This window comes from Mus caroli, unplaced genomic scaffold, assembly GCF_978045245.1.
Source record: "Mus caroli unplaced genomic scaffold, Mus_caroli_1 scaffold_11, whole genome shotgun sequence".
Classification (NCBI taxonomy): domain Eukaryota; kingdom Metazoa; phylum Chordata; class Mammalia; order Rodentia; family Muridae; genus Mus; species Mus caroli.
Window position 1 is genome coordinate 65,644,056 of NW_028227266.1, and position 26,564 is coordinate 65,670,619.

Below are 26,564 nucleotides of genomic sequence, written 5' to 3' on the forward strand. Positions count from 1 at the left end.
TAAATCATTTGTATCCAGTTTAAGTAAAAAGGACAAAAACAAGACAAGACCGTTTCTCTTCTTGAATAAGGGTCAGTCACTGGAGACAGACCCCTTCTTAAGATATGAAAATTTATCAATCCTGTTTCTAACTGAATTGGGTAAGAAAGTGAGTGTGCACTGGAGGCGCGAGGACAGTGTCTCCTGCTTTTATTCTCCACCTTATCTTTTGAGACAAGATCACCCACTGACCCCAGTACTCCGTGAGTGGCGAGATTACAGGCAGCAGTCTTCAGGGACCCGGCTGTCTCCCTTTCCTCAGCATGGGGGTCACAGCATAGGACTACACCTACTTTTATGTACCAGAAAGAGATGGACTTGTTTAAAAAGAACTGGTGCTGTCTATAACTCACACAACCCAGACACGGATGTACTGATATAAAGAAGAAAGTGAAGAAACAGACTCAGGATTGAGAAATACAGAAAAATTCTTTCATAAAGTACATAAAAACTTAGGCATCTTTCTGTTTCCCATCTCCGCTGGCACACAGGTAATCTCCAGCATATAGCATTTGTGATTGTTACAACAAAGCATCCCAGGGTCAACACTACATACAGTAAGCCATCTGTGGCGGCTACCTCTACGATGGCCCTAAAGATTCTCAGTATCCACCCCTGTGTACAATCCACTCCTACAATGGATCAGGGGTGACCTGTGATTATTAGATCAATAGAATTCACTACATGTGATGGTACAGGACTACTTCTTCTGTACTCTCTGTTCCTGTTAACATACCTTTCTTGCCACAATGGACGGCAACTCTGAGACTACAAACCATTTTCCTGTTCTTTCTGACGGGTATCTGGTCACAGTGGGGCACGCTAATGTATACAGTGGATTCTGGCTAGCTTGTAACATGTGATGCACTGTAATGCTGTACTGCCACTCACTCTCTTCCTCTCCCCTTAACTTGCCCTTAAGCTCACAAAATCATGACATAAGTAGTCAAGCAGCCCATAGGGAGGCCCCTGGGTGACAGGACTGGCTGCAGGCCATCCTGGAAGCTTTTCCTCCAGTCCAAATGCTACTATAGTATAATACATATACTAGTCTCTTAACTACCACATGTTGTCTGCAACCTCTTTATAGACTGTGCCCCAGATCTACCCAACTATATTACTCTTCAATTCCAGAGCCTTCTTTTAAGCTGCCGTGTGCACATTTATATTCATATATATGTGATTCTCATGAAGCTGGGTGTGGTGGCACACACCTTTAATCCCAAAACTTGGGAGGCAGAGGCAGGTGAATTTCTGAGTTTGAGGCTGGCCTGGTCTATAGAGTGAGTTCCAGGACAGCCAGGGCAGGGCTATACAGAGAAAGAAACCCTGTCTTGAAAAAACCAGAATAAATAAATAAATAAAAATAAAAAACATATATATATATATATGTATATATATATATATATGAAGGTCAATATTTACAGCCTTCTGTTGCATGAGACATCCTCTATTACACATTTTAAAAGTACATATTTTAACCAAGTTTGGTGGCTCATGCCTATAATCCAGTGCAGGAAGATTTAAGTTCAAAGCCAGCCTATGCTACACAGCAAGACTGTAAAGAAAGTAAAAATAAAAACTTAGGAACTGAAAAGTGCCTTCTTTTCTCAGAAGATTTTATTTCAAGAGTAAACATTTTTTTATAAAGTAGAAACAACTGTTATTTCCCTGAGTGTAAAGAACGAATTGTCCAATAAAAAGGCAGTTACAAAATTAAGCAATTAGAGGTACATAATTCTCCACATTTAACTGTACTCTATTACAAATGTATCCTTAAAGGGTTTATGTATTTGGGGATGTCAACATTTCAAAGAATGGAAGGCTCATGGTGGACCTGTGCTGCCGTTAGGATTGGTCAGCTCTGTCTTTATCAAATTCCAGAGCGATCTTCAAAGCAGTGCTATTGAGCCCCACAGACTGCATGTTGCATATGATAGAGACGATTATTCCTCGTGGGGGAACCTTGTTATTTACGGCCTCTGAGTCCAGTTCTTCAGGAAGGACCAGCAGGACACTACTGGCACCCACAGCACCTCCAGTATGTGAGGCGTAGTGCCGCTGCTTCCTGCAGGATCCGTACGTTTGCTTCTTCTCTACTACACCCCACGCCATTGCATATTTCCCCTCTTTATCCCAGGACATCTCTGTGTTAGGGACTGGGGTCCACATCATCACCATCGTTTCTGGCTTGAGATATCCAGGCAAGAGATTTTCATTTGAGTTCTTAAACTGCCCAACTTGGTAGCCATACAGCATTGCGTTTCCAAATTTCAGGAGGTCACCCACTGTGGACAAAAATCCACCACCAGCCCATTTATAGGAGTTATCCACGTAAGGTGTGTTGACAAGACGTTTCTTTTTATTGTACACATAAAATCTAAAATGAAGTAAGAAAATAATCATTAAAAATGTAATAGTTTATTGTAATTGACTTTCCATGTGATAACGAATAGGAATGTATATAAATGAGGTGGGGTGTAGGGACCATACACTACTACAGACTATCCATAAACCTTCAGTATAATTCAAACCGTAGTGATAACTGGGTAGGTAATCTACGTAATGAACTAAAGCATAGAAAGAGTCTTTTCCTATTGGTATGGCTTTCCCATACTAAGCATATCTAACTCTCTTTTTACATATTTAACTTTTAATGTTTGCAACAATGCACTGATTATATTACATATCTGTACCATGCATGAGGTTAATATTTATATTAGGTAGATATTCTTAGTCCTTGGGCTTAGTGTTGAACTGGGTGCCACAAATAAACTTTGTAACAAAAAGTGTACACATAGAGCCGGGCGTGGTAGTGCACGCCTTTAGTCCCAGCACTCGGGAGGCAGAGGCAGGCGGATTTCTGAGTTCGAGGCCAGCCTGGTCTACAAAGTGAGTTCCAGGACAGCCAGGGCTATACAGAGAAACCCTGTCTCAAGAAAAAAAACCACAAAAAAAAAAAAAAGTGTACACATGAAGATCTGTAGAAATAAGGTTGATACTTGGACGACTAGATTTCTTGGACAAAAACAGCATATAAATGCCATGTCTGACAATGCAACATGGTACTTCCTGGGGATTGTGGGGAAAGCTCGGTTCAACAAAGTTCAGTTTGAATCCCAAGACTCACCTTTACTGCTGTGATCATTTTGGTAAACAAATATTTATATAGTTATTTCTCTATGTCAGGTCATTTTATTAAGCATTAATATACAAACTCATTTGTTCCAAAAGAATCATTGAAAGTCAGTACTATTATGAATGCTTACTTGTCTTGGGGATGGCAGAGCTGGATTTAAAACAAGACAGTCTACCATCGTATGCTGTCTCTCCACTTCAGAACCTTACATTGTGATCTGGGGGTTAATATTCCTTCCATACAGAGTCCAGGCTATGTATAGCAAACACTGCGTATTTCTGATGGGTGTGTAAGAAATAAATGCTAGCTGGAGTTTGCTTTCATAGGTACCAACTACCAATGGATCTCATACAGCCAGGCGTTGTTCTTATACCAGAAGAGTGTTACGGAGGGACAAAGCCCCGGCCTCTAGGGCCCTGTATTCTCTAGAGCAGATGCTGTGGCTGTTAGGTAAATGCAATGAAACTACAAATCATGGAACAAGAGATGAAGTCTTCATTATGGAGATCCTCTCTTTCATGATGCACACAGAAATGGTGCTCGTAGGTTTTGAGTCTGCTAACTGCTTCCCTCTACTGCTCTGTCTGGAAGTCCATTTCAGCTCCACTATTCATACGCAGTAGTCAGCCTGAATCTCACCCTGACGTCTGAAACTCAGAAACCAAGTCAGTGTCACCATCCCTGGCTTCCCAGCTCCCCAACACAGAGCATCTCCGCTCTCCTCTGTCCTCCTCCGACCTCCCCGCCCTCTCCTGAGCTCTCAGTCCTTAGAGTCTTCCTGATTTCAGCTGCTTTTTCTGCTTTAACTTTGGCATTACTTACTTCAGTCACTCTGGCTATGGTCCCACTAGAACACTGTCTCATTCTTTCAACCACACCAGTACACCAGTCTTAATCCCCTTCCCTTGCTTAACCAGGCAGAGCAGGAATCCATACAGCAAAGCTAGACCGCATATTCTGGCTACAGGATGGTAGTACTGACTGGTTGATTCAGTGCTGGGGTTGGACCCCAGGGCCTTGCACTCACTAGCTGGTGCTCCACCCCTGAGCCACATCCCTAGCCCTTAGTGGTGTTACTCCTTCCTCTCTTGCTCATTCCCTGGTACATCTGTAACAGGTAGCCTCAGTCTCCTCCACTTTTAACTTTCTCTCTGAGTTGGCTCCAGGAAGAATATCACCACACAATCTACTTTACTGAGAAAATCAAGGCCATCTAAAGTAAGCCCGAATCTATCTAAAAATGATATTTCCCTACCACCGCCATTATCATCATCCGTTTTTCTGTAGTTACTTAAGACATTCCTTCCAGTTTTTAAAAAGATGAATTCTACTGACAACATCTTTTTGTGTTTGGGAGTTTCTGCTATTTGTTTGTTTATGAGGCAAAGTCCTACTATGTGACTCAGGTTGGTCTCCAACTCATAATCCTCCTGCCTCAGCCCGCCAAGTGAGATTACAGGTGTGTACCCCTGGCTCTACACCTGCATCTGTGATTGCCTTGTTTTGTCCCTAAAATGTGACTCTACTGCAACACTTCACATTATTTTCTCTCCTGGAAATCCCCCAGTTAAGAGCATAGATTATGTTTCCCCTGACTTTCACCCATCCCAAACCCTCCAGTGTTTACCACAGCAAAGGGAATAAAATCCACACTTCCTTCCATGACCTGTAACACAGCCAGCAGTCTCCTACAGAGATAATACCACACGCCTCTATATACCGTGACGTATGAATTCTTCTGTATCCTGCCAGACCACCAGCTATCCCATTAATACTAGCTAAACAATGTGTTTACAACTAGCTGAGGCACAGCCCCTGGGAATTCCTATCACACTGAGACTTTTGTTTCAATAGTCTCGGGAGGGGCTCCTCATTTCTAAGAAGCCTCCAGAAGATGCCAATCCTGCTGGTTGTGCATCACCTTTTGAGAAACAGGTTATGGCCTGACCGGCAAGATGGACATAAGAAACCCAAACAATGTTGTACAAGCATGGCTGAGGCCACGCAGTGAAGCAAGCAGTTCAGTTTGGCTGAAGGAGGGGACCAGAGGGGAAGCAGCCAGAGGGCAGGGGGCAGATCATGGCGCTCTCTCTCTCTCTCTCTCTCTCTCTCTCTCTCACACACACACACACACACACACACACACACACACACACACACACACGAGTTTCTTCCAAAGGGAAGAAAAATATTATGCTAGCTACAATCTCCAACAACCAGTCTCTTGTCTCTCTCTCTGCTGAACTACATGAGGAAGCTCACATCTGTTCTGCTCGCCTCTCCGTTTACTCCATAGCCCTTATTATGGACTATAGTCTCCATCAGCCTGCAACCATTAAAGGTGGGCATCTATTCTCCACCTTCCTCAACTGCTGTCTCCTCCCCATGCTCTTCTAACTCCTGCCTGCTTTGTCTGTTATCACTGCTGACCAGCACTCCCTGTCTCTCCTCCTGGGCCCTTCTGCTCTCTGAGCTCTCTCTTTCAGTTCACATCCCCAGGATCCTCTAAAGCCACGGCCACATCTGTTCCTAACTGCTCATCCTACTTCATCCAATTATGTGCTGGGTTTTTAGGGGATATAGTGGAATCTTGGAAGAAGAAATCAGAGTTAAAGAGAGATGGCTCAGTGCTTAGGAGTTACAGACAGTTGTGAGCCACTGTGTGGGTGATGGGAATCAAAGCCAGGTCCCCTGTAAGAGCAGCAAGAACTCTTAACTGCTGAGCCGTCTCTTCAGCCCCCAAACTGGATTTCTACTAACACTAATAATTCTCTAATGTGTTTCTAAAGAAAGGCTGAAATATGTTTACTGAAATTACCTGTGGGCCTTTCTCCCTCCCAAACTTATATCCTCTTTAAAAATTCATAACTTTAGAGGGACTATGAGAATACATAGTTTGAAATTTTTTTCCAATTTTTTTCTTTCATGATTCTACAATGTTAGCATTTCTTCTAGGTTCCACCCCCACAGTTACCTGGCAACAGCCAGGCATGCCTAACTCAGTATAAAATGGGCTGCTTGCCCCCTCCTCACTCTCTTAGTCCCTTACCCTCTCTGTCTCTTCTCTCCCTATTCCCTTTCCTCCTCTTTCTCCACGTGTTCACACCCATCTCTATTCTCTTCTCAACTCCCCTCCCTATGCCCTAAATAAACTCTATTTCATACTATATCTGTCATATGACTGGTACCTCAGGGGGAAGGGATGCCTCAGCATGGTCCTGCAGAGGCGCCCCTTCCACCTCACCATACCTCACTCCAGCAAACATATCCCTGGCTTCCTCTTCTTTTTATAAAACACAACATACTATATCCCCTAAAAGCCCAGCTCATAATTGGATGAAGTAGGATTAGCTGTTAGGAAAGAGGTGGCCACAAGCAGGGGGCATGGGAGAGGTGGCCCAGCAGTTAAGAGTGCTGCTGCTCTTGCAGAGGGCCTGGGTTTGATGCTCAGCACCCACATGGTAAGTCAACTGTTTGAGCCACAAGGTTGCAATTGTTTGTAACTCTAGTTTCAGGAGCTCTTCTGACCTCCATCAGCACCAGGCATGCACAGAGGACACATACATAGACATGGGCAAAACACCTATACACATAAAATAAAAATAATCCTAAGTCTGCAGAAGATTTTTTAGACAGTATTTTTCTATGTATTGCAGGCTGGCTTTGAACTCACTATATAGCAAAGGACAGCCTCAAACTAACAGCAATCATCCTGCCTTCACCTCCTGAGTATGGGGATCACAGGCATGCACGGCCACGCCCAGCAACAGAGGAGCTTAATAGGTGTCTTCTCATGTCTAATACTAACTTCATGAATGCTATGGGGTCAGCTGCTCTGCCTTACCTTTTGCCTCCCATCCCCGTAGCTCCCCTGTAACAGCTTCTTCCTCAACTCTGATCATTCTCATGGTGCCAGCTAATCAAGTAAAAATATCAATACATCTAAAGGGAGTTACATAATGGGAAAACATTAAAAAGAAGTACACTAGCCAGGCGGTGGTGGCGCACGCCTTTATTCCTAGCACTTGGGAGGCAGAGGCAGGTGGATTTCTGAGTTCGAGGCCAGCCTGGTCTACAGAGTGAGTTCCAGGATAGCCAGGGCTACACAGAGAAACCCTGTCTCAACAACAACAACAACAACAACAACAAGAAGTACATTTTCTGATTAAGGTATTTATCTAAGAGAAAACTTCAAGCTTGTAAACCTGAATTACTAATATTTTTTGTGAACAATCAGTTCTGTGTAATTCCTTCTAATAGTAAAGCATTTGAAAATACTTATAGAGATTGGACATTAGGAACTCACATTCATTCTTCCTTTAAGTGTAAGATTACAGAGAATTAGTCTTTAGTTTAGAAATCTAAACTTTATATAGGCAGATTCTAGACTCAAATCTCTCAATTTCTTTGGACAGAAAACAAATAGGCTCTTTATGAAAATAATTTTGTTCAGAAGAAAGGTAAGCAGAACTATTTTAAACTCTTAGGAACTTTCTTCTTTAAAAATGGAGCACACAACTCCTTGAGAGGGTTACTGGTCCTGTGTTGTAACTGGATAACTGATGGTATGATGCAGATGACGAACAGCCCACTCTTCTTAGAATTCTCCAACATTTTATCAAAGAGCAGCATTATACAACTGCAAAGTTAGAAATTCGAAATATTTCATTTTAAAATACCTCATATTTTCATTTTAATGATTTTCAAAGCACTTAGGTGTTCATTTTTTATTGGTATGAGAGGCTTAGGAACAAGCTAAATTTTAAAATGGATATTATAAGCATCTGGGGGTGTGGCTCCACGGCAAAGCTCTTCCTAGCATGGGTGAGACTCTGGGTTCCACCCCCGTACAAGAAAACACAACCTTGTGCAGCAGAGACTGCAACTTCAAAAAGCAACCCCACTTAACACTCCAAGTGAAGCATCGCATCTGCCTCAGTCTTTGCTAAAGGGTGACTGAGCTCTTAGGGATGGCTTTAGGAGCCAGCGCCAAGGCGAGAGGACAGACAAGACCCCTCCCCCCTGCCCCGTGACAGCCCTTTACCAAGCCAGCACCAGATGGGGAACCACTGGCAGAACTACCTGGACTTCCCCTGCTGTTAAGATATCAACAGCCAGAGAAGGGGTCCATGCCACATCCTGGCTCTCCCCTGCTTCTCCTCTCCTCTTCCCTACCATTATATCTGAGTAGTGAAGGGAAACTGAATCATGATGTGACTACTAATAAAAACGCACTGAAAAACTGAAAACAAAAATAGAACCAAGGGGCTGAAGAGATGGCTCAACAGTTAAGACTACTGACTGCTCTTCCAGAGGTCATGAGTTCAACTCCCAAAGACCACGTGGTGGCTCACAACCATCTGTAGTCTTCTGGTGTGTCTGAAGACAGCGACAGTGTATTTACGTACACAAATCTTTAAAAATAAATAAATAAACCCCCAACCCTACATTTAAATTGAGCCTGCTAGTCTGTCGGCTAAAGATATGAAAGAGCTTAAAACAAGAACAATGCTTAGTTCTTCTAAGACACCAGGAAACAAGCAGAAGGTTAAGCCATACCCATGATACCAAAATAGAACAGCCCAGAGACTCGTTTCATTTGTTTAGGAACATTCGGCTCAGGAATCCAGAGGGTTTTCCTTTGTTTCATCCAGTTCTGTTCTCTAACCCAGCCCCAAAATGAAAGTACCGTGCCAACAGAAAAACTAACAAGACCTAATAAACCAATGGATTGACTAAGGACTCTGCACCAACAACCGGCGATCCTTTCAGAGGTAAAACCATCCACTCTGCTCTTGTGGGTGTTGGCTTAGACTTATTTCATTTACTGTATAGGTGGAGTGCATTCTGCTCTACAGAATCAACATCGTGTATTACTCACACAGGATCTCTGTTCCTATTCAAGCATCAGGGAAGGCCTCAGTTTTAATCGAGACAGCTAAGTATGAATCTCACCTCTCCCTTCCTTACAGAAACCTCTGGCCTTGGGCTATAGTTCTGACTTAAACATTTAATATTTTGAAGTGAAAGATACTGAGGGAAATACTTTAAATAGGCGATGGGCCTCAGGGGTCACTAGTTTTTCAGTTTGATGGGGTCTTACTTCGTAGCCCAGGCTGGCCTACTATTTGTTCTACATCCGAGGCTGGCCTCTATCTCCTCATCCTCTGGCTTTAGCCTTACCAGGTGCAGCTGTGTATCATCACGTTCCACCTCATGGTGATATGTTAAGCACACACATCATACATGGAAAAATGCCAAAGGAGACACAGATTCATTCAACAATCCTAAAGAGCATTGACCAGGGTATTATAACAAATATTATAGCAAGTATGATTATGCCAACAGATCAGTATACTAACAAGCTGTAAGCATCTCGTTTTGTACAGAATAGTACAAAAAATTAATAGAAAGAAAATATGGTTACTACATTTTACTTAGTTTTTCTGGGTACATATTTTTGTGGGGTTATTGTTGTTGTTAGTTTCTTTGTTTTGGAAACAGGGTCTCACTATATAGCTCTGGCTGCCCTGAAACTCTATGTAGTCTAAGCAAGCCTCAATATCAGAGCTCCACCTGCCTCTGCCACCCTAGCGTTTGGATTAAAGGCGTAGCCACTACTCCTGGCCTGGATGCATATTTTTAAAAGATGACCTTTTCTCCCAGAACAGCCCTAAAAAGCCTAGTGTCTTTAATCTTAAAAAAAAAAAAAAATTACAAAGAAGGCTGGGTAAGGTATACTCCTTTAATCCTAACACTTGGGAGGCAGAGTGGAGTATCTCTGTGAGTTCAAGGCCAGCCTGGTCTACACATTGAGTTCTAAGACAGCGAGGGCTACATAGAGAGACTCTGTTTAAAACAAACAAACAACAGCAAAACCACCACCACCAACAAAACCCAAACTACACAAAAGGAATCAGCTGAGTGAGAGGCTCACATAGATACTCCATCAAATCAAGTTAAAAAAAAAAACAGTAGGAAAAAGTAGAGACAATACTTTTTTGTGCCCTATTTTATGTTTGTTTGAAACGAAGTCTCTGGTATGCAGGCTTGCTATGTAGTCACGGTATGCTGGGTTTGAAGGCTGTGCTGCCATATCTGGCTTTATGAAGAGCTGAGGCATAGATCCCCGGAGCTTCATGCACGCCAGGCAAGCACTCTAGTAACTGAGCCACATCCTATCCCTGTCTCATGGATCAGCGGACTTTTAACTAAAATGAACCAACTGCCACTTTTATATGGGATCACCAAAATCCAAGCAAATCTGGGCTGGAGAGACGGCTTGGCGGTTAAGAGTACACACTGCTCTTGCAGAGGATCAGAGGTCAGTCACTAGCACTCATGTCCCGAAGCTCACAACCTGCTGTGCCTCCAGCTTGAGGGATCTGCTGCTCTTGTGCCTCACTGGCATCTGACTCACATGAGCAACTGAATTCTCCAACATCATATACACACACGATTTCTATATAAATACATCTTTCTTAGAAATCCAAACAAGGACTGGAGGGATGGCTCAGCAGTTAGCACTGGCTGCTCTTGCAGAGGTCCTGAGTTCAATTCCCAGCAACCACACGGTGGCTCACAACCATCTGTAATAGGATCTGATGCCCTCTTCTGATGTGTCTGAAGACAGCACATTGTACTCACATACATGAAATAAATAAATACATCTTTTAAAAAAAGAAAGAAAGAAATCTAAACAAACAAACAAACAAAACCTTTTACCTCTGAACTGATAGGACCCTTCCAATAAGATGGAAATTCACTGTAGCTATGCAAAGGTTGAGGGATAGCATGAAACTAACTCAGCATCACACACAGTATTTTGATTTTTTTTTGCAGGTTATGAAATAGCAAATAATAGCTCATCTATTATCTGTACAATCATAGAGCCTTAATGTTCAGATTAGAAACAGGCTTGGGTTAGGGAGCTAGGTCAGTGGTTATAGGGCAGGGGATAGGCTAGCTGTGCAAGCATGAGACACTGAGTTAGAATCAGTATACATGTGAACACTGATTTACACACGTGCCTGCAACTCTAGTGTACACTGGGGCTGGAGACAGACAGATCCCAGGACCTTGCTAGCAGTCTAGCCAAGGCTCAGTAAGATATCCTATCTCAAGGGAGTAAGAAAGAAAGAGAAAGGAAAACACTTGACTCCCTGGCTACTACATCCACTCATGGGCTTACATGCACACGCATACATGCACACACGCATACACACACACACACAGTCTGCTGTTGGTGCTAGATAATTTTTCTTTAGATTCAACCGACAAGCACTGGCATTTACATTTGTCCTTTTTCTTGTTTTTCAGTAGAGTACGATGCTAGACCTATAGATAATACTCAGGAGATGTTATCTTAGACACTGAGAATCTCAAGTGCTCAAGAACCAAAGGCCTTTTTTAAAAACTAAAGTTCACTGCTTGCTGCTAACCTTATTTCTTTTGTCTTTTAGGCCACAGACTGATTCACATGTTTAGTCCTTTAAAATAAAATGTTAATTTAAAATGATAATTTAGCCAAAACAATGTTAGACTGCAGAAAACTACCGTGGAGATGGGAAAATAAAGCTTAAAAAACTCCAAATACCCCGTTTCATCTTCTTCCTCTGAAAGTACCAATGAAGGCCCCTCTAAGCATGCATTACTGGAGAGATGCAAGGAAAATGAATGGCTGACGTGGCCAATACACTGCCTTTCTATTACATCACATATTCATTAATAAAACAGAAACAAGAACTGGAAAACTGAGATTATTTGCTGGCCTCAAAATTCTCTGCCAAAATCCCCTTTATAAGTTTACTAGCAAAAATTATGATTAAAATTTTTAGATGGTCATATTTTACCAAGTATCTTTTACAAATTTCTAAAAACAGAACCCATAGGAAGGAGCATGTTTCCCATTCTAAGCACACAATGAACACACAAGCATGAATATATAAATATTCGCTATTAACATATAGAATATCATCTCTAAAACCCTGATTAAAAATAAGCACTGGGCACAGTGTTGTGAGCTTGTGATCCCAGCTCTCGGGAGGTTGAGGCAGGGGGATTTTGAGTTCATGGCCAGTCTGGACTACATAGTGAAAGTTGTCTCAAAAATTCAAAAATAAAAACATATACAAATTGGAGGCTAGAGAGATGGCTTAGCAGTTAGGAGCCCTTAGTGCTCTTTCAAAAGACCTGAGTTCAGTTCCCAGCACCCACCTAGGAGGCTCACAACTGCATGTAACTCCAGGGGATCTGACACTGTCTCCATTAGCGCGCACACACACACACACACACACTACACATAAATTCATGCACACACACACACATACTATATAACTAATAATCCTTAATACATATTTAATATATATACAACCTAACAACCATTTGCCCATATAATGGAAGATTATGACTCATTGATCAAAGTAACCTACAAATGCATACTAGTATGAATTAACATATAGATAATTATATGGGAGGAAAATAGCTTTCTTCTAATAGAATTCCAACCAACAAATGTAAAAAGCAGAGAGTGCCTGGAAAGGCAGCTCAGCAGTTAGAGCACTGGTTGCTCTTCCAAAGAACCTGGGTTCAGTTGCAAGTACCCATTTGCAGCTCACTGGATTCAGGGATCCAGTGCATTCTGGCATCCTAACCAACCGCACACTCATACACAACCCTACATACAGACACACATAAATATAAAAAAGAAAAAAGAAATCTTAAAAAAAGAAGAAAGAGAAACCTGGGACCACTTTAACAAAGCACTAAAATACTGTTACCAATAATTGGACACGGTTACAGCGTGCAACTTCTGAGACCCAGAACAAATCGATGAAACGTGCGCTACTGGACCAGACACTATGTGCATGTTCACATGTGATGTGTGAGTGTAATAAAGTCTATAGATTTGATTAAATCACTGCATAAATGTCCTCACTTTTAGAAGGTGCATATTTAAGTATTTATGAATAATGCATACCATCTGCAGCTTATTTCCAAGTGGTTCGGGAAACACCAACATACAGATAATATAAATATGGCATAACAGTTGGGGAATCTGGGTAACAGGTCTATGTGAATTCCTTACACTGCTGCAACTTCTTCTAAATATGAATTATTGCAAAATAAATGTTAAATGCTGAAAAATTAAGAGGTAAATAATAATATTAAAAGTAAGAGAAGATGTTTAAAATCCAAATTGTCTACGCACACGATAGGCAGGATTTTGGCTTAATTACTCAGGAGCTTGAAGCACGATTGATTCTTTATTGTTCTTGTGTCCCCTTCCCCTCTGTGATGGTCTCATTCTAGCCAGGCACTCACTGTGTAGCCTGGGTTGGTCTTGAATTCACAGTAATCCCTGTACTTCATCTTCCTGGTGCTGGGATTACCAGTATGGGATGCCACAAACATATTTCTTTTTCATTTACTCATAAAAAACAGACATATAGGGCTGGTGAGATGACTCAGCAATTAAGAGCACTGACTGGTCTTCTGAAGGTCCTGAATTCAAATCCCAGCAACCACATGGTGGGTCACAATCATCCCATCATGAGGTCTGACACCCTCTTCTGATGTGTCTGAAGACAGCAGCTACAGTGTACTTACACATAACAATAAATAAATCTTAAAAAACAAACAAACAAACAAACAAACAAACAAACATATAGAAAAGCTCCAAAACATGTGGCCAGCTGATGCTGGAACGGAAACAAGGACAATCTGACTTTTAAACAGACAGCACAGTGGTAAGGCGCACACAGCCGGACACAGCGGATATCTGTTTACCTTGCTCTGTTGTAAATCACTGGCTCGTTTTCCTCCTGGACAGTTGTCAGCATGTCCAAATCATGGAAAATTTTCTGCATATAGTCCAAATATTTATATCCTGAAGCTCTTTCTACTATGGCTGCCAGCAGAGTATAGCCAAACGTTGAATACAAAAACTGACTACCTTGAGACATCACAGCATGGGGAGAGGGGAGAAAACGCTCAATTATTATTCAAGCATATGCGAAATATATTTCCACTGAAAACAGTCAGACTTTTAGAGCTATAATATTTAACATCTAAACACAGGTTACCCTGGTTAGCTTTGTAACACCCATGCTTAGTCCAGCTCCCTAAATATCAGGCCAGCTCCAGGACACAAGAATAACAATGAGCAACACAGGGACTGCACACTCGTATGAATCCTTGTCTGAATCTGTTCTTTTATCTGAACATGAAATAAGCAGATATATACCACCTCAAAGCAAAACCCTTCAAATTGGCAATAAAAATAGAAGGGTAGAGAAAAGTACATTTGCCTTCTCCATCAATTGTCTTTTTGTGGGGGTGGGGGGTGGGGGATGGGGGTGTGGAAAGTGAACCCAGATAGGCTGTGGCAAGCATAGCAAAAGCTAAAACTTGGGAGTTCCTGGAAGGGAAGAGCAATGACATGTGCAGAGAGAGACACAGACTCTTTGGGTTTCTTTTTATGAATAAAAGAACACTTTTTCACAGTTTGGTGTATTGACAGGGCAGAGCAGAGTTGCTGGGTCACTGGGGTATCAGGCCTTATTTAGAGATCATTAGAGCTCAGAGCTACTCCTCAAAAAAGTACACCTAAAAGCATCTTCCTTCTGGCTACTGACTGCCCAGAAGTTGTGAATGCCAAGAGGAGGGTGGACTGAGTCACAGGCTGCCCTTGAATTCAGGTTTGCCCTTGATGAAAGCTTTAATAGCCATCTACAGAGCAACCCACAGCTAGCCCTTGATCAAGTGTCATGCTCTCCTCAATACATCCCACTGTTCAAGATATAACTAGTCACATGAGTTCTATCGATTGATCTATCTATCTATCTATCTATCTATCTATCTATCTATCTATCTAATCTATCTAATCTATCTATCTATCTATCTTGGTTTCTCTGTGTAGCCCTGACTGGGCTGGAACTCACTCTGTAGACCAGACTGGCCTTGACTCAATGATCTACCTGCTGCTACCTGAGTGCTAGGATCAGAGGTGTGTGCCATCACTACCCAGCTATGCTGCCAGCTATTAGTTATTTAAATAAAATGTATGTAGGCATAAAACTTTGTTCAAGTTTGTGTGTGTGTGTGTATATATATATATATATATATATATATATATATATATCACTTAGGGGTTTGTATTCTTAAGATTTTATGATCTATATTAAAAATGGGTAGAAACTTTATTTTAAAATACAAAACCCATAATTGTATTTTCATTGGTCTTTTTAGTTATATCTATATAATAATGTTGATTCACAATCATGTCTTTTATTTATATATTTTTAAAAATTATATGTATGGGGGAAGGGAGTGCATATTGAGATCAGTTGACCTCCCAGGTCTGACAAGAGCATGAGAGTCTCAGGAGGAGCTGGGGTTCAGGATGGCTACGAGCCACCAGAAGTGGACGCTGGGAACTGAGGTCAGGTTCTCTCAGAACAGTGCGTGTAGATGGCTCTCAAAATGAAAATAGTACACCAATTTAAGACAAACTTAAGAAAAAGGTAACGCATAAAGATGAACAGAAAGCTAAAGCCAAGCATGATGCTGCTACACACCTGTAATACTAGAACTTGGAAGACTGAGATAGGAGGATCACTGTTGAGGCCAGCCTGGGCTACCCAGTGAGCAGCTGTCTCAAAGAAAAAGCAGTATTTTATAGCTTGGCATTTGGAGGAAGGTAAGTTGACTAACACTAGCTTCTTAAGGGACAAAGATACAAACAGGCTGCTGGGCCCTTGACACGCTAACCATGCAAATGCAACAGCAGCACCTTCGCCTCTCCACTTGCGCGCAAGTTCTGTTTGGAGAACTATTATGACAACACTCTCCACAGTTCCCATGAACAGCTCAGCGCTGAGAGTCTCTATGGTGGGGTAGCCCTCCGTGACACCAAAGCTAAGCAGCTATCTGCCTGGCTGTTAGGAGAGAGAGCTCAGTTGGAAAAGTGCTTGTAGAGCAAGCAGGAGGACCAGGGTTCAATCCCCAGAGCCCTCATAAAAAAGTCAGGGTGATGACACTGGTAATCTTTGCTCTAGGGAGCCAAGATGGCTCAACAGGTAAGGGTGCTTGCTGCCAACCTCTGACTTCAGTCCCTGGGACCCACATGGTGGAAGAACTGACTGTGGAAAGTTGACCCCTGACCTCTGCACACATCACAACAAATAAATAAAATGTAAAAAACCAAAAAACAAAACCAATGTGAACTCTTCCTGAGTAATGATGTCCAAGATTGTCTTCTGGCCTCCACAGGCACGTGCATATACATGTACATGTGTAATGTACACACATGCACAAATGTATGCACACACACACAGAAGCACATATGTACCACACATGCAAACACAGACACTCACACATGTATGCACGCACATGCGCACACACACACACACACACACACACACACACGAATGCACGCACATAGGCACACACAATGCAGGCACTACTATACTGGCCCATTGCAATCATTAACCTGATTGAAAGCCATCAGGATGGCAAGCAACATCTTGACCTTTTTGAAAACAGAAACTTCAACAATAACAACTTTGTTAGGAGGAGGAGTCAGGACTCACCAGGTTTAAAGAATAAAGGGTCATTTTTAAATAATCTTAGTGATTCAATTGAATTTTCAAACTTTTCTTTCAAATACAATTCGCCTTGTTCGAAGTCATTCTTTTTCTTGCCTGGCTTCGCACTGCGGCATCTGGCTTCGCTGTCCTGCTCGCCTTTGGCTTTCGGCGCGTCGCTCTTTTCATTGTTTTTGCCTCCCTTTTCTTTCAGTTCTTTCTCTTGGTCAGGAGGCGGCGGGGTCCCTTTCACCATCTTCAGGGCTTTATAAGCTTTCTCTTCTTTCACTTTCTTTATGTCCTTTTCATAATGACGAATTCCACTTAAATGGGAAATTAGTAATCTTGTTGTGACAGAAACCTAACAACCAAAAACAAAAACCACACAACTTCACTGACAGTGGTAAATTGTAGCAAACAAGCCAACAAGGGCCTTGGAAGGAAGGCTCACAGAAAAGTAGCCAACAGGTTATCATATAGATTGAACAGGAAATCTAAGGAATAAAAACAAGGCAAAGAATTCTATTGACTATCTAGAATAGGATTCTGGTGCACACAGTGTGACATACGAGTGGGAAAGCGGGCTGTGAGTGTCTCTACCTTTTCACCCTCGTATTCTTTCTCTGGGAACTCGGGAACATAGTGCTGCACAGGGAGGTCCAGATCCAGCTTCCCTGCCTCCCACAGTTTAGCCAGAGCCACCATGGTGAGGCTTTTGCTGATGCTTGCGATTCTCATGACTGTTTCTGGTTTACAGGGTACGCGGTTCTCCACATCTGCGTAGCCTAAACCTTCAAAGGAAATAAAAGCAGAAAGTCTGACACTGAAATTGTATCAATTAAAATACACTAGGTATTTCCTTTTAAGACACTGGACTAGCTGGGATAAGAGTCTTTGGGGGGGGGGGGGGCGGGGGAGGTGGTTCCAGACAGGGTTTCTCTATGTAGCCCTGGCTGTCCTGGAACTCGCTCTGTAGACCAGGCTGGCCTCGAACTCAGAAATCTACCTGCTTCTGCCTCCCAAGTGCTGGGATTAAAGGCATGCACCACCACTGCCCAGCTAGGATGAAAGTCTTATCAATATTGACAATAGTAAGTGTGTTTATAGCTGAACTAGAGTTTACCTGGTTATTAATTCAATATTTTCAGACACTATTAGCTTAACAATATGATAAGGACACTTCTTTTTACATAGCCCAGGTTGGCCTTGAACTCAGTTTGGGATTACAAGTATTGTGATGGTTATTCTTGGTAGTTAACTTGACCACATCTGGAATTAAAATGCAAAATAGAAGGCATACTCATTAGGGATTTCTGCTTTTGGAAGTAAAGTGGGAAGACCTACTTTTTTTTTTTCGAGACAGGGTTTCTCATATGTATAGCCCTGGCTGTCCTGGAACTCACTCTGTAGACCAGGCTGGCCTCGAACTCAGAAATCTGCCTGCCTCTGCCTCCCGAGTGCTGGGACTAAAGGAGTGCGTCACCACGCCCGGCGGGAAGACCTACTTTTAATCCGGATCTTTGAGATAGGAAGACACACCTTTAATCCAGATCTTTAATTCAGATCTAATCTGGGCTATGCCTTCTGCAGGAAGCCTTTACACGGACATGGAAGGACGCTTCTGCTCTTTTCCTGCTTGCTCTCAGCTTGCTGGTAAGTCCATCCTTCACTCCCATTAGAGCCTATTTCCTGGGACTCCAACATTTAATGAAGACCAGCTGAGACATCTAGCTTTGATGACTGAACACATACTGGAATCTTAGACTTTTCATTCACAGCCTGCCATTGTTGGAGTAGCCAACCACAGCCTGGAAGCCATTCTTATAAATCCACTTTCTACATAAACAGAGAGAGATTCATTCCATAAGTTCTGAGAGAACCCTAATATAGACTTTGGTATCAAAATTGAGGTGACAGATATTGTAGCCAGATTCGTATAACCATGCTTGCTAGTCTACACTTTAAATAATTTACATTCCTTAAAGAAAAGATCACCATTCTTCATAATTCCTCATATTGTAGTTTTCTGTTTTTGAGCATCTTCACTGAATTCTTTAAAGCAGCCAGCAAATAAAATGAATACAAAAATATGTCGAGTTCCCTAACCACTTGCTCAATGCAGCTGCAACCAGAGGAAAAACAATATATTAATTTTTTAAAAGCATCTTCTAGAAAAAAAGTTTGGTTTTCATCTTCTGTACAGTATAAAAGTATGCATTTAGATGTAAGAAATATAAAAAGCTGAAGTATGAAAAGAATACATGATAAATGTAAAAATATTTGTATAAAACTTCTACTTAGAAAGCTGGCATTTATTAAATTCTTTTTTAAATTATTTTTATTCTCTTTTTCCTTCTTTCCCTCTTCCCAATCCCCCTAATGTGTGTGTGTGTGTGTGTGTGTGTGTGTGTATGTATTACATGCGCCTATAGATATCAGAGGACAACTTGCAAAAGTCGATTTTCTCCTTCCACCATATTGGTCCCTGGGATAAAGTTTGGCCTTTGTGGGCACCAAGTATGCACATGATACACAGGCATACATGCAGGCAAAACAATCATACATATAATGTGCATGCCCATAGAGGCTTAGAAGTGAGTGTCAGACCCTCTGGAACTTGAGCTACAGATAGTTGTGAACCACCATGTAGGAACCAAACCCAGACACACTGCAAGAGCAGCAAATGTTCTTACCCACTGAGCCATCTCTCCAGCCCTGCCCCTGTTAGGCTTTTTGGATCAGGATCTTCCATTATGTACCCCAGGTTGGTCTCAGCTCTTCAGTGCTAGGGTTATAGGCATGTGCTACCATGCCCAGCATATTAAATTTTTTCATAAACTATGTTGACTAAAATATACATATACTCAAGTGAAGTGTAATTTTCCCAGACCCTACCACTTTCAGCAATGTCTTCTGAAACTACTGCTTTCCTTAAATAATGCCTGAAATATCATTTACTAAAAACCTAGGTGATGAGCTAGGTGTGGTGGCTCAAGTCTCAAATCCCAGTACTGAGGAAGGCAAAGGCAGGCAGCTCTCTTATGAGTTTGAGGCCAGCCTGGTCTATAAAATAAGTTCCAGGACAGCCAGATCTGTTACACAGAGAAGCCCAGTCTTGAAAAACAAAACAAACAAACAAGCAAGCAAATAAATAAATAAATAAATAAATAAAACCCAAGCAATGAACTGGAGCAATTTATTCATAATGGAGAAGTTATGAATATAAGAAGAAGTCATAATCAAAGAAATAGTACTTTGATGCACTTACCATAAAAAGAATAGAAATGGTTCTCTCTGGCTGGAGAGATGGCTCAGCAGTTAAGAGCACTGGCTACTTGCTCTTCCAGAGGTCCTGAGTTCAATTCCCAGCAACCACATGGTGGCTCACAACCATCTGTAATGGGATCCGGCACCCTCTTCTGGTGTGTCTGAAGACAGCTACAGTGTACTCATATAAATGAAATAAATAAATCTTAAAAAAAAAAATGGCTCTCTCAAAGCTTCTAACTTTGGGGAGGGATGGATGCCAGGGTCTCTACATGCTCAGGCTGGCCTCACACACATTATGTGACCTTAAACTTCTGATCCTCCAGCTTCTACGTCCTGAGGAATGGGATCACGGGTCCATACCACGTTGATTTATGTGGTGCATGGGATTATATCCAGAACTTGTACCCAAAAGCAAGCACCATCTGAGCTACATCCCAAACCACTTCAAGCCTGTTGTTAAAACAAAACAGTTAACACTCTGTCTAGTAAATGTAATAATAAACTGTAAATCATTAAGGACCAGGGATATCATGTGTTCTTAATACTTGGTATAGTGCCTCTTACAGAAGTGGGGAATAAAAAAATTACAGAATGAAAGAATAAAAATATGTAGAAACTGACATTTTAGGTACTAATAAGGGTTATCTAATATGTGATAGTGGTAATTTAATGGATTGTTCTACATTCCATTTTCAGACCAATTCTTAAGAGTAAACTAGGAGAAGAAACAGCATTTTGAACACATCCATGTACTTGAGTCACACGATTTAATTATTTACTTTATTTTGCCCTCACACATGGAGGCTAAGCAAGTGAGCTTCCACTGAGCTATACTCCTAGCCCAGGTAGTTACATTTTAAACTTTCCAGTGATAAATAAAATAGCCTGATTATTCTAGGGATACATTGTCTCTACAAATGTGCTACTTTTTGCAACTCCAACCTGTAAAACATCAGTATTTTATTTCACTAGGAACAAAATGGGCTACTTGCTGAACTCACCTTCTGACCAGACTTCTTTTCCATCTACAGAAACTCCAACCACGATGCCTGGGGCACCAACCTCATCCTAAGAGAAAAGAAGAAAGACCCTGGTGGCTCAAAAATGGACTGACTCCGCCCACTCTGCGGCCCCGCCCACCAGGAGGGCAAGGATTCTGCTCCGATTGCCACGGCCGTCCGAGTGCACAGGACTCTAAAGGGGAAGGGGCGGGCCCCTCCGCGACCGGTGACCTCAGCTGCTACTTGAGCAGCCCTGAGAGCGTCAGCCCGCGGCCAGGCAGTCAGAAAAACGGAAGCCGCCGCCCTGACACCCACTGGGCCCGCACCTTGATCCGGTGTAGCAGATCGCGGCTGCTCTCGATGGCTCTGGAAAAGCCCCTGGCTGCGGGCGGCGCAGGCGTGTGCGGGCTCCCCGGGCTCAGGGCCTGCTCGTGCGATAACTCGGTAGTGCCGGACGCTTCGGGGTCCGCGGGGGATTGAATGGGGACGGCGCCCCGCAGCCCGACCACCAGCTTCGCGCCGAGCGCCAGCCCCAGCCCGAGCCCCAGGCCGCCGGCCCAACCAAGGCCCAGCACAGGCAAGCCGGGTCGCCTGTGCGCCCCGCGCCGCCCTCCGTCCCAGGCTGGGCCTGCGGTGGCCGCAGCCCGAGCTGTCACGCTTGACAGGAGCCGGTACATGTCGCCTCCGCAGAGCCGGCAGCCTCCTAGCTTGCTCGGGCTTGGCCTGCGGCGGGCGGGACGAGGGGGCGGGGCTGGGGCGGGGCTTTACAGTACCGCTCAGTCAAGGCCGGGTGGGTGAGCGACGAGCGCATCGAGCACCTGATCCTCGCCTCCTTTGTAGTCTTCTGGCTACTAATCCTCTTTGGTTCCGCCCTCCCCTTTTCTTGCTTTCTTTTCCCTTCCTCTTTTTCATATCTTTCTTCCTTCTTTTATCTTCTCCTTTTCCTCTCTCTTCTCTTCCTTTATCTCTAACCTCCCTCTCTTGTTTTCTTTTTCTCTCGCATCCCACATTCCTCCCTCTATCCTCTTATCTCTCTCCCTCTCTTTATTTCTGATTCTCTCCTCTTTCTCCTTCCCACTTTAGTTTCTCCCTGTCCCTCAAGCCTCTCTTTTCCTTTTCTCCGCCTCCTCTCTCTCCTTTTCCTTGCTTCTTCTCTCTCACAACACACATGATATCCTTAGACAAGTCTCCTGTCACAGCAACACCCTCTTGCCACCTTATGCCCATGTTAACAACACTCGCCCCTTTGTATGACTGAGATGCGCAGTGGTTAAAACACTTGCCATGCAAACACAAGGACTGGAATTCAAATCCCCAGTATCCGGGTGAAAATGCCAGGTTGGTATGGCGCCTACCTGTAACGGGCAAGGTCTGGGTTTGATTGAGAAACCCAGCCTCAATCCAAAGTTAGAAGCGCAATTATAGATGGTTTCCAACATAGTCTGGGACGTTCTCAGGCAAATGCTAATATGCATGCATATACACACACGAAAGTGGGAAAAAGAAAATCTGATGTGGATTTTTGTCATTCTTTTAGGAGAATTTTATGTTTTGACTCGCCTTCCTGTCCAGTGACAATCATGCTAGCAAACATTAATCATCTTAACTGCTCTGGAGATTGGTTGTGTTGTCTGACATCAGTTCCATGAGGAAACTGGAGTAAAGGGAGGCTAAGGAATTTGTCTAAATCTACAGAGTTGTCAGGTGGTGGCCCAGAAATGTACCTTCTCAGCCTTCCTCTCTTGTCAGAGGGTTTGAAGGGTTCTACGATCAGAGGCGTGGGCTTTGGGAAGCTGGCGGTGCATCAGCTTCCCAGTGGCGCGATGGATGCAGCTGCAGCTAGTACTATTACATGGCCAGGGTCCACTGGGCTGCTACAGCTGCCCTTCCACACCCAGTCCTGTTCTCTGAAGCAAACTCTAGCCAGGCTACTCTCAGTATTCTTCCTGAGTAGGCTCCAGCCTTGGCCCACAAACACTTGAGCAAACACACAGTTTCTCACAGCTCAAGGCTGTGTTGCTAGAGTGACCCTATCTTTCTTCAAAATACCTGCCTGAGAAAGGTCAGAGTTTCCAAACGCAGTTACTGTTTGTTCCAGCCACCACTGGAAAACAGAGCCCCTGTCCCCCAGTCTGTGGCAGAGGGTAGGAGCCTCACGTCATAAGTATAAGTGCCAAATAGCAAACTGGGTGGGTTCACGTGGACCAAAACCCTTTCTGCTTCTTGTCACTGTCCACACTCCTGATCAGCTCAAGTTGTCACCGCTCGCTCTCTCCTCCTACCCCATCACCTCTGCCCACATCCCATGGAGCTCCACTTCCTCTGCCCTGCGCAGCTATGGAGTACTGTCTGGTGTCCAGCAGCGTCTGCCTTTGTCACATACATCCTTCGGTCCTGTCAAAGATGTGGCCCCTAAGAAATAGATCCTTGTTTTCTAAGCAAGGCCTTCAGGCATGCATTCACTGAGAGGTTCGTGGAGTTGAGCGGTTAAGGCTCAGTGAGGAGCTCCAAGCAGAAAGGGCTCCACACTCTGATTTACAGGGACAAGCACACAGACATGCTTGGAGAGTAGGAACACAGAGGAACAGAATTTTGGTCTGATTACAGGTGCTAATTATAAGAGACTTTCCTTTTCAAAAGACTATCTGTGGCCGGGGAGATAAATCTGTTCACAGAGTACTTGCCTGGCAAGCTGGGTTCTATCCCAAGAACCACACAAACTGAGTGTGGTGGCACATGCCCAGAATTCCAGCGCCTGGAAGGTGGAAGCAGGAGGATCAGAAGTTTGCATTTTCTAGAATTTTCATCCATGAAGACCTGAATCATATTCTTTTTAAAGCCTTCCTTCTTTCACCCAGTGTAATTATTCTGGCGTCAGCGCATGCACCCACAGCCCACTCTTCTATTTTATTATTATTTATGTGTTTTCATATACAAAAAGATAAAACTTGAAAGTGTACTAGATTTTTCCCTCCTATTTTGTCGTGGGGATGTCTGCTCCTTCACACAGGGGGATATACTAAAATCACCACAGGGAAAGAAAAAGATCCTCTGCCAATGAATGAACTATGATACAATCAATGTTCTTTCCAAAATGTTTGCATTTTGTAACTGTAGTTACAAGGATATCTGCTTCAGGCCATTTTAGGGGTGTGTGTGTGTGTGATATTCCTGCAGTTATGGCTATAACAGTTTGTTTATGCATTTACTAGTGGACTGTGTCTTTTCTAGTTTCAACCATTGAACACGAAACTGCTACAAACACTCACAATGTCTTGTTATAATGCAGGTTTTCATTTCTCTTAGGAATTATAGTTGGAGGTGGAGTGCAGAGCCATTGCATAACTCTGTATTCAACTGTGCTCCCAGGAGCAGCATTTCACCTGCCCACCAGCACTGCACGACAGTTTCAGTTCCTAGGTGTAGCTGCCAACACTGGCTTTCTTCTTTTCTGTCTTTCTTTTTTTTTCTTCTCCTTTCATTCTTTGTTTGTTTGAGACAGGGTAGCCCTGGCTGTCCTGGAACTCACTATGTAGATCAGACTGGCCTCAGACTCAGAGATCCACCTGCCTCTGTCTCTTGAGTGCTGGGAATAAAGGCACTGGCCCAGCACTGGCTTCTGCTGACAGCCACCCCAGCAGGTAGGAACTGGATCTCCCTGAGGTTTTGCCCTGCATTTCCTCTGAGAGCTGAAGCTGTTAAGGTCAGTAGCTATTTACACATCTTTTCCTTAGTTGTAGGTGCTGTTTTCTTATTAAGATGTATTTTATGTATACTAATAGCTTGCACATTAAATAACACTATAATAAAATGATTTGCATAGTCTTCACAGAAGAAAAAAGGAAGGACTGGGGTTAAAAAAATCCCTTCCCCCAACAAGTAACAAGTTACTTTTTCTTACATTATTTAAACTTTTTGTGTATGTTTTGCCTCATGTATGGGTACCATGTGTATGCAGTACCCATGGAGGCCAGAGGGGGGGGGGGGTGGATCCTCTTGGAAATGGAGCTACAGACAGTTGTTAGCTGCCATGTGGGTGCTGCATATCGAACCTGCTCCTCTGGAAAGACAGAAAGTTACTTTTTCTAAGTAGGTCAATGGAGAAATATATTCAGCAACTAGTCATGTCTAATTGCTGTTGCACTGATGGCCAATGGAATTTAAAAAGAACCATTATGAATTCAATGTCCTGGATATTAAAGCAGCACACACATCTTCATATAGAGTAATATCTATTCAAAGCTTCTACACTCACTATGTTCCTTCATGTGTGTGTGTGTGTGTGTGTATGCCTAAGTGTATGTAGGTGCTAGCCCAGGGTGCCCATGGAGGCCAGAAGAGAGGATCAAATCCCCTAGAACTGGAGTGACAGAGAGTCAGGATCTTCCTGACGTGGGTGCTGGGGACCAAACCCTGGGTACTCTGCAAGAACAGCAAGTAGTCTCAACCACTGAGCCATCTCTCCAGCCCCACTATTTGATTGATTGATTGATTGATTGATAGATTGATTGATTGAGATAGGATCAGGTTGGCCTGGAATTCACTAAGTACCCCAGCTAGTCCTCATACTCTAACCTCCTGCCTTAATGTTACAAGTGCTGAGATTACGTGTGTGCACCATCAGGGCTGGATCTCCTGGATTTATTTCATATTTTTAAATATTAATTTTATTTTACTTTATATGTGTGAATGTCTTACCTGTATGTATGTATGTGCACCCTGTGTGTGCCTAGTCCGAAGAGAGGGTCAGGTTCCCTGAACCTGGAGTTATAGCTATGGTGAGCCATCACGTGGGTCCTGGAAATTGAACCTGGGTCCTCTGCAAGAGCAACAACTGTTCTGAACCACTGAGCCATCTCTTCGCCCCCACCTTCCCATGTCTATAACAGTATTGAATGACAAAATGAAGAAGCCACTAGTGGGTTACAATGAAGTCAGGGACTAGGTGGGTGAAGGAGAGACGTGTGCTAAGTACAGTTTAAAAGGTGAAGGATCATGGAGGTGACAGGCTGTTCAACTTGTCTGTGGAGTAGGATACAGGCTCTACTGGTCATTAATTGTCATAGAAACACAAGTACACAAAGCGTAGGAGAGAAACCGGGGCAACCTGAATTACATTAATAGATTCTATTTATGTTACCGACTTAGCTATGGTACTTTACTGTAGTTTTTTTTTTTTTTATGTTACCAATTTGTCTTTTTAAAACAGTTATGGGATCTATAAGTAATAAATTTTATTACTTACCGGGGCATGTGAATATACAATTATTTCCAAATAAGGTTAAGTTATGCAATAATAAAAACAACCCTTGCCGGGCGTGGTGGCGCACGCCTTTAATCCCAGCACTCGGGAGGCAGAGGCAGGTGGATTTCTGAGTTCGAGGCCAGCCTGGTCTACAGAGTGAGTTCCAGGACAGCCAGGGCTACACAGAGAAACCCTGTCTCAAAAAACCAAAAAAAAAAAAAAAAAACCCTTACCAGCCTCATAATGTGTCCCTTCAAGTACTGTCCTTAATAAGGCTATATTAC

The 26,564-nt window shown here is 43.0% G+C and overlaps 1 protein-coding gene across 4 annotated transcripts; it reads right to left on the minus strand.

Annotated features, from left to right (window-relative positions):
• Window positions 1-1,644: 1,644 nt before the first annotated feature.
• Window positions 1,645-21,759, minus strand: Lactb (lactamase beta). 4 transcript variants are annotated; one of them, XM_021172350.2, is made up of 6 exons: window positions 21,362-21,759; window positions 21,036-21,102; window positions 17,365-17,555; window positions 16,771-17,125; window positions 13,967-14,132; window positions 1,645-2,419 (listed from the first exon to the last, which is right to left on the minus strand). In XM_021172350.2, the coding sequence occupies exons 1-6, from the start codon at window positions 21,710-21,712 to the stop codon at window positions 1,888-1,890; spliced, it is 1,662 nt and encodes a 553-aa protein (XP_021028009.1). In that variant the 5' UTR covers window positions 21,713-21,759; the 3' UTR covers window positions 1,645-1,887. The 4 variants fall into 4 exon arrangements, 3 of the variants coding, with proteins under 3 accessions (XP_021028009.1, XP_085700857.1, XP_085700858.1); XR_015048976.1 differs by having other exon boundaries at window positions 2,165-2,419; window positions 13,967-14,128; XM_085844731.1 differs by lacking the exons at window positions 21,036-21,102; window positions 21,362-21,759 and adding an exon at window positions 20,033-20,163.
• Between the last annotated feature and the right edge of the window lie 4,805 nt (window positions 21,760-26,564).